This window comes from Poecilia mexicana, unplaced genomic scaffold (genome assembly GCF_051168715.1).
Source record: "Poecilia mexicana isolate PSO_F unplaced genomic scaffold, ASM5116871v1 scaffold_16, whole genome shotgun sequence".
In the NCBI taxonomy this organism is placed as follows: Eukaryota; Metazoa; Chordata; class Actinopteri; order Cyprinodontiformes; family Poeciliidae; genus Poecilia; species Poecilia mexicana.
Window position 1 is genome coordinate 13,170,093 of NW_028263385.1, and position 8,576 is coordinate 13,178,668.

At 38.3% G+C, this 8,576-nt stretch overlaps 1 protein-coding gene across 1 annotated transcript; it reads right to left on the minus strand.

Annotated features, from left to right (window-relative positions):
- Positions 1-213: 213 nt before the first annotated feature.
- On the minus strand, positions 214-7,460 carry LOC106921373 (uncharacterized). The gene is made up of 11 exons (XM_014993039.2): positions 7,323-7,460; positions 7,081-7,147; positions 6,892-6,940; positions 6,486-6,596; positions 6,254-6,388; positions 4,283-4,346; positions 4,124-4,164; positions 2,352-2,468; positions 2,111-2,133; positions 997-1,096; positions 214-860 (listed from the first exon to the last, which is right to left on the minus strand). The coding sequence occupies exons 2-11, from the start codon at positions 7,144-7,146 to the stop codon at positions 589-591; spliced, it is 978 nt and encodes a 325-aa protein (XP_014848525.2). The 5' UTR covers position 7,147; positions 7,323-7,460; the 3' UTR covers positions 214-588.
- Positions 7,461-8,576: the final 1,116 nt, after the last annotated feature.

Sequence of the window (8,576 nt, forward strand, 5' to 3'; positions counted from 1 at the left end):
ATTTTGCTAAATAGGTATGTACTATGGTACACTATACTACATAATAAGACAAGGATATTTAAGAACCAGTGATAATATTCTCACCCAGACATTTGTGCAGTAGGTGTGTCCAAACCTGTTCCTAAGTATATATAAATATATATACTGTATAAATGTATATACATAGACTTAGAGCTGCTGTTTAATATCAGATCATGTATATTAAGAACTAAATTGTTTTGTTTTTTTGAAAACCTCAGTATTTCTTTATTTTTCTTTATGCAAAATAAAACAAATACTCCACTCAGTGTCTCAAGTCAAATCCAGTATTATGTCCAATGGAGTATGTATAATATTTACAAGAGTTTTTAAATTATAAATTACAAAAATATATCAATTCCCGCTTTCATCCAAGTTAGGCGTGATGTTGGTTTCCTTAACCAGCAGGAAACAATAAATAAATTACAACTGTGATCCATCCACAGTTTGCCAGAAGAAGATGGATCGTTTCCTCCTCCCACCTGTATTCGTGTTTTCCAGGTTTACATTTCCTCTCTTTAAAAGAGTCCAGCATGTCCTCCAGAACAAATCTTGGATCATTCTGACACGTCACAGCGCCTCCTCCTTCGACACGTGGAAGTCCTTCCCCTGCTCCTGGGAGGGGAAGAAAACGTCCTCCGTCTCGCCGCCGCCCTCCTCTTTGGAGAGGTGGATACTCGGAGAAGGCGTGGGATGAAACACAGGACAGTCTCTCTCATCTTCTTCTTCGTGGCTCGCCCTCTCCGCTCTCTTTCCGTTCAGCTCCGTCGGTCCCACCGGACCGGTGAAGTGGCTGAGCAAGCTGAAGATGACCGTTCCTGGATTGTGGACCTGGACTGGACCTACGAAGAAGAGAAAACACATAAGAGATCTGTGTAATCATTTGTTTGAGCTGGATCTCAAACATTTCATAATTTCTTTATGACTTCATGCGAGTCGAGAACTTCATCTGAAAGGGCTCATATCACTCAACAGTACCAAGGCTGGCATCTGAAAGAGGGGACGTCTGCTGCTTCACAGAGTCTCCGGGGAACTGATGAGTCGACTCCTTCGCCTTGCGACTGCCACTTTGCCCTTCCTAAAAAAGAACCGTGTCATCAATTTGTATAGAACAGCAACAAATATCATGCAAAAATCTGCTTGGTTTTGCTAAAAAAAAAAAGTAAAATTCCCCTCCTTCACCGTTCTGGGGTTTTATGCATCAGAACATGATGAAAATATTGATCCAGGTCCTAAAATTATTTAAAATTAAGTATTTAACACATAATTATAAAAAAAGACATGATTACGCCAGAGTAGGAAGTAAACAAAAGAAAAGTTTAAAGCACTATGACCCTGGAGAATCAGCTTTTGTTGTCCATTAATTTTGGAGTGGGTACACGGCCATTTCCAAATAATTTAAAATGAAAAAGGCACAAAAGACACATCCTCATCGACTGAAGACAGTGAGAGAATACTCTAATGCAAGTGAAATGTTGACTTCCTTTTTTAGTTTTTTTGTAAAACCACGCTAGTGTGCAAAGTTCAATGACCCTGAAAAACCTCAAACTCAGCCTCTTTTAGCACGTCAAATGTTCGACTTCATATGAACATTTTGACATAATGATAAAAAAACAGGACAAGTGACTTGTTTGGAAGAATTGTTAGCAGTAGTTCAGAACGTCTGGAGACTAAAAATGCCATGTTGGATGAAAACAGACAGCATTTCAGCTGAAATGGCCCCTCCACCTTAAAGCCACAGCAGCTGGGCAACTCGCAGTCATAAGATTTGACCACAAAACCATTTGATAGTAAACTGTGGGGCCATCTGCTCAACACAGTGCTGAGTCATGCTGCTGCTGCTACAGACGGCTCTACAAGGTACTAAGCCATAGGGGTGTACTTATTTTTTAATTGTTTCATGTTAATTTATGTTTAAAAGTGGTGTCAGTGTTGGATCTTTTCTGGTGTCTTGTGCAGCTCAGGTTATAATTGTAGAACCTTGTTAGGATCAGATCATCTCGACCATATGATGCTTTAAAACAGAAGAAGTGAAGGACGGGGTTTTTACCATGACTGTACGTAAAGGTAGCAGAAACCTCGGCTTACATACCTCATTACACAGCTTTGCAATAACTGAAAAACAGAATGATGAGTAACATAAAATTAGTTTCAAAACTTCAGTGATGACTCTACACGTTCATCATTCATGTAGCAGAAACCTCACGACAGATCCTCGGTCACACTCATATCCGCAGCGTTCAGTTTAAACGCGTTTATTCTTCTGAGTTGATTCAATTACAAAGTTCAGCCGAGGCCGCAGGAACTGCCCTGAATGTAAATGAACAGCTTACTTTGTCGGAAACATGTTTCATCCCGGGGCTGATAGATGCAGAACATGATCATAAGGGCCATGCATCCTATGAAGACCACCGGGCCCAAAATGGCCGCCAGCTCAGCGCTTGTGTATCCTGTGACAGAGGATTAAAAATGGTGAAAACTAAAAGCAACACAAAAAAATCTCAAAAAGCTATAAAACTTGAAACCTTCAGAAAGACATAGATGTAGATAAGTGGAACACAGAATAAGTAACTATTTATATTACTGAATAATAAGCTTTCTGTTTTTTATTTTTAGTTCTTGACTTCACCGCTCTCTGACAAAATAGAAAATAAAACCCTGGATAGTAGCCAGACATTTAAATCTGATTTAAAAATGCTGCAATTTTCATATTTTATCTTTCATTTTCTGCATTACCAGTTATTTGACTTCTTTACGTTATTTGACCTCTTTCCCATTATCAGGATTTTTTGCGTTGACTATTATTTTGTGTAGGTAAGAAAGTCGGTTTTATTCATGAAGAAATTCTCACATCTCATAGAACCACAAACAATAGAAACAAACATTAAAACCAGATGATAGAAACATAAAACAATAAAAACAGAATACATTGAAGATCATACAGCATGAAACAGAGCCAGTCTGAATGAATGAGTCTAATTCAAAGAACCAACAGAATCAAAACGGTTCAAAGTATTTCTCATTCTGGGAGCCTAAAAGATTTATTCCCTCTGGTCTTAAAACGTGCTTCGGATCTATTAAAAGCCTTCGACTGGAAAATCTCTGACTACAAGAAGGTAGATAATATTTTTCCTAAAAAAATAGAGACATAAAAATGTTTTGTGCATTGGTTCAAAGCCTTGCATCAGGATTATGAGCACAGTCTGATTACAGCTAATAAAAAAGGTTGTTGCAATATTCAGCCGGCTCTGTGTTCATCTGATCAGCCAACAAGAGGAAAGCTGACCCGATGACACAGTTTAAACGACAGCCCTCTGATCTGCATAATGAAACCTAAAAGAAAGCTCAGAAATAACCAATGTGAGGTAACACACACAGACCAGAATGGTGGAGCAGTGCAAACACAAGCTGATGGTATTTGTCAAGCACGTTAGCGCCACCTGTAGAGATAAAGTTGGTGTGGCGTAACCTAACCAAGAACAAAACTTTGTTCCCTTCAGACAGATACGTTGGTATTTAATGTGGTTTTTTTTTATTTTTATCCAAGGGATGAGTTGCAACCAAAAATGATCAACAACAAACAAAATATATGAAAAGCATTACTGTCACTTTGGGTGTAAATGTAAGGTTTTCCTCTTGACAATTATAATTTTTTAGATAATTAAGCTGCGGTGGCCAGTTTTCACTCATGCTTATTCTTAAAAAAAAAAAAAAAAAAACTTTCTGACTGTGTAAAAGAGTGGTGGCAGCATTATGTTGTGGGCCTGCATTCTTTCAACAAGACGGAGAAGCTGCTCAGAGTAGATGGGAAGACAGATGCAACCACAAGACTGAGGCAAAGGCTGAACATCCAGGAGAACAAAAATAAAAAAATACATTGATAGCTGCATTGAAATGCTAAATTTTTCCAAATCCAGCTGAGAATTAGCTGTAAATCTTTATAAAAAAAAAAATCACAAATGTTCTCCAATCAGACTAAACTTGCAGCAGCATATTCAAAAAGACTTATAACTGAATATCTATTTGTATTTTTGGTCCAAACTACAAAACCTGTTGGCATAATGAGCAGCTGTTAAAGTTTTCCCTCAGACTCCGACACACTCACCTGGTCTGGGATTAGTGGGGGCCGTAGCAGGAGGACCGCACCTGAGAGCGATGAAAAGGAAAACGTGAATATTTCACCATCCAGCTGGATTTCCAAAACCATTCCCGGTTCTCTATTACTCAGTATTTTAGCAGTAATCCAGTAAAAACCACGACTCACCTGGAGGAGCTGCATGGTTTATCCTGAGGTGAAGTAGGCTGTCTGGGTTTGCCCACAGTCACAGCTGCAGATGAGAAACAGAAACATTGCACCTTTCTTTCAGCTTTCACCAGAATAAAAGCATTCAAAGTATCGCTTTTTGTTTTCACTCTTTCTTGAAATAAAATAAAATGTCCCTTTTATAAGAGGCACAGCGAGAGACACCACTTTCCCTGCTGCTTTGTCACATTTAATCATATTATTCTCTTATTTTCTCTCATTGTGTCTGTCAATAACAACATGTAAAAAGTAAGTCCCTCAGACTCAAACCTACACACGTTTTTTAAAAATCTTTAATAACAATATCTCAGCCACTTGGGGGCAGTGAACACAACAATAAGGTTTGTGACAGGTGGATGCGTCAGCAGCAGCTGCCCACACAAGCTCCTATTGTCTGAGGTGAGGAAACCAACCCAGTCTTCACCATTCAGCATAAAAATATTGTGTAAAGTTCAAATCAATCTTAAAAATTCCCCATGAAGGTCAAATTAAGTAAGAGGCAAATCTGGCAGTTTCATCACGTTTGCTTTTTGTTCTTAGAAAATTTGAAGCGATTCAAAAATACTATAATGACGCAACATCTGACTTAATGTTAAGTATTTAAATTAGTTTAAGCCTTACAACATCATCAAACCAGGAAGACTTTATTATTATTTTATTATCTCCATGTTTTATGCATGTATAGTTGTTTGATATTGATCTAAAGGGGATAAATATTTTCATCCAGCTGCTGAGTTTCTATTTTTACCTTCACTTAGTATCATCTAGTTTGTAGAAACAGAGATTAGTTCTCACTAATCAAGCTAGCTCGAGTAAATTTAAACTATCTTTTAAAGATAATTTTGATTATCTTTAAAAAAAATAAAAACAATAAAGAACGCACTATATTATGATACATTTAATTAAAACATGACAGAGAAGCAGAGCATAAATGTCTGAATATCATAACTGAAGCTGAAAACTATGCTAGTCAATAAATATAAACCTATATGGTAATTTAGAGTCTGTCCCCATAATAAACTAATCTGTTTATAATATTGATAAGATCCATAAATAAATAACATGCAGCTCTAGAGGCCTGAATGTGGGTTTGATTCTTTATAAAGATCTCACATCCTGGGAAACATAAAGTTTTTCACTTAACAGGAAATGTTTTCATGACTTAAAAATAAGAATACTTTAAAGTTTTAACATTTCACAGTGCAGTCCTACAGCTTCTTTTATTTTCCCCCAAACAATGTGTCTTCTCAGATCCTACACTGCAACTAATCCAACTATTAATTTAAAATATGTGGTGGAAGAAGCCGTTTTCCCTCATTTGTCACTGCTTTGACTCTCCAGAAGGAGCTCCCTTCAGTTTCCTTCACAGAGCTGGTTGCTACAGGTAGGATACTGACTGCTCATAAAATCTCCTTATCTGAATCGTTCCTGTGAGGCTGAAGTGGTTTTAATGTGGTAGAAAGGTTAGATCAGACTACCCATTAGCTTGACTGTCTGGTCGGGATTTCTTTCCGTTTCTCTAAACCGAGGTTGTGCAGAAACTCCTGATAACTATCAGAACCCGGCCGAGTAAGGACGTCGTGTTTCATTTCACGACTCTGGGCAGGATTGTGTTGTGCTTTTATGTATTTGATTTAATTTTAATTAAAATATACTGCTCCAAAAAAAATAAAGGGAACATTTCACTTTAATTTTGTGTGTGGCTCCAAATCCAGGCCTCCATTGGTTAATAAATTTGATTTCCATTGATGATTTTTGTGTGATTTTGTTGTCAGCACATTCAACTTTGTACAGAACAAAGTATTCAATGAGAATATTTCATTCATTCAGATCTAGGATGTGTTATTTGAGTGTTCCCTTTATTTTTTTGAGCAGTGTACATACCTTCTAACGGTCTAATCTAAATTAAAACAGGGTTTTGTCAGGTTTTACCTGGTGGGGGGTTGTCTTTTTCACACTGGTTGCAGTTCCCTTTGGGTTCCCTCCCTGTGCATTTGAAACCAGGCTCACACTCACATTTCAAGGGGGTCGTGCTTGTGCAGCTCTGAGCTTCTTTCAGATGATAGCCTAAAGGAGCCAAAAACCAGACATGAAAGCCGAGTCTTAGCTGATGACCTTGCATGCATCGAGTTATTCAGGGTAGAATTCATGCAGATTTGTTTACTTGGTAGGCAGTCTCTGAAGCATGGATGGCATGAATTCTCCTGGTTGGGCCTTTCGGTGTAAGATCCATAAGGACAGGGTTTGCACTTGTTACAAGTGTCCAGAAATTCACCTGACAGAAGAAGAAGAAACAAGTAAGAACAACAGGAAGGAGGCGAGAGCCATGGGTGTCTGCAGACCCGTAGTGCATATAAATCAAGGATGTGGTCATAGAGTGGGGATGGCAGGGCGCAGTATGCGCCTTTTTTTTTTTTTCATGAAGAGAGTAGAAAATCAGGAGAGTACAAACAGAATCACAGATATTTCACAAACATTATTAATGAATGATCTCAAAGCAAGTTTAAAAATTTGTAAAGATGACATTTTTTATTTTTTTTAAATCGCTTCACATAAAAATGCCTTTTTACCTGCAGGGCATTCAATACACTTCCTGCCATCCGCATTCCTCTTCAGCCTCTGATAATTAAATACAAATGAGAAGAATATCTTCATGCAGCTCGTTTCAATACATTTGACCTATTTTTTAAGTACGAAACATGGTTCTTTCAGTCATGAGTAAAGGTGAACAGGATGAGGAAATGTTGGGTTTTTTTTACCATGGGAGAGTTGAGCACCAACTGTGCAGATAACAGCACAGCCATGAAGTATTGCACAGTCCCCATTCTGTAGGCAAGAAATTAGACGATATGCAATTAGACGATACGCAGGTGACTCTAATGTACCGAAAAAAAAAATGTTTTGCTCTGTATGTGTTGCTCATTCATGTTACTTTTAAAAACACACAATGACATTTATATTTCTTATATTTCCTGATAATAAACAATAAAAATGATTAGACCTTATCTTCGGCGAAGTCCTCCCTGTATTCTGCTTCTGTTGTTTTGTCGAACTTCCTGTTGGTGAGTCTGCCTCGGCTTCTCTTACTCTCCGTCTTCTCACACACTCTAACCATAATCTGTCTCATTATTTCCTTACCTGGTTGAGTCTTCCTGCCTTCCTGTCTCCTCCTCCCCTCACTGCTGCTGCGGTGTTTATACTTTCAGTACTCTCACACCAAGCAACTATCTAAGTTTTTATGCATGAAGTGTCATCACTTTCCGTTTAAACCGACTAAAAGCTTGTCTGCACAACAACATGAAGAAGAGCAGATCTTCTTCACGATACCCAGATGGGTTTCACGTCTGATTTGGTTGTTGTTTTCTAAGAAGACATTTTCTTTTTGTTGAGTTCTTTATTAAAACAAACAAACAAAAAAGCAACCAAAATGTCCAACTCCCAGAATTTCAATGAGAAAACGTGATGATGATGGGCATGAAGAGAGGCAGACGTTTTCAGATAGTTCCCTGAACTCACCAAGAAGTGACATTGAACAAATTAGTTATTATAGTGACAGCAGTACATCTTTTTTTCGAATCATCTATCTCTCTTACTGAAAGTACAGTGAAGTACTTGGTGGAGATAAAAGCTCCTTCAGTCGTGCAAAAAAATAAAAAAATATGTCACCTTGAATAAACCTGGTCTGCTCGCACCCTGATGTCATTACAGGTCTAACAATACGCTTATTATTTTCAGACTCTTCGTGTTCAGTTCCAGTGAGAAGCACATGAACTCATCTGAAATGTTATAATTTAATCTGAAACAGGCGACATCAGATGTCAGGAAAATGATTAAACTGCTCAAAAACAGCCCAAAACCCCACAGTGACTCAAACCTAGCATGAGCTGGAGGCTGCTGGAAAACCTGCGTCCGTGCCCACATCAAAGCCATAACAGTGCGCTTACCAGGAAATTAAGTCCCGGCTCCACACCCGTCGTCAGGCTCGAAATAAACCTGCAACACGCCCTCTAAAGAAAGGTTTTATAAGATTGAGAGGAGAGGCAAAAATATCGCTGTACAAACTGCAAAGCATGGTGGTGGTTGCGTCATGCTGCGGGGCATTATAACGTACATAAAACAACGTCTGTTTCTCCACAAGAACTTCTCATACTTTAAAGCACGTTGGTGGCTGGATTGTACTGCGGGGTTGTTTTCTGCCAGCTGGATTTCCAAACAATAATCTGACTCTCCACAAGACCAGTTTAAATAAACTCTA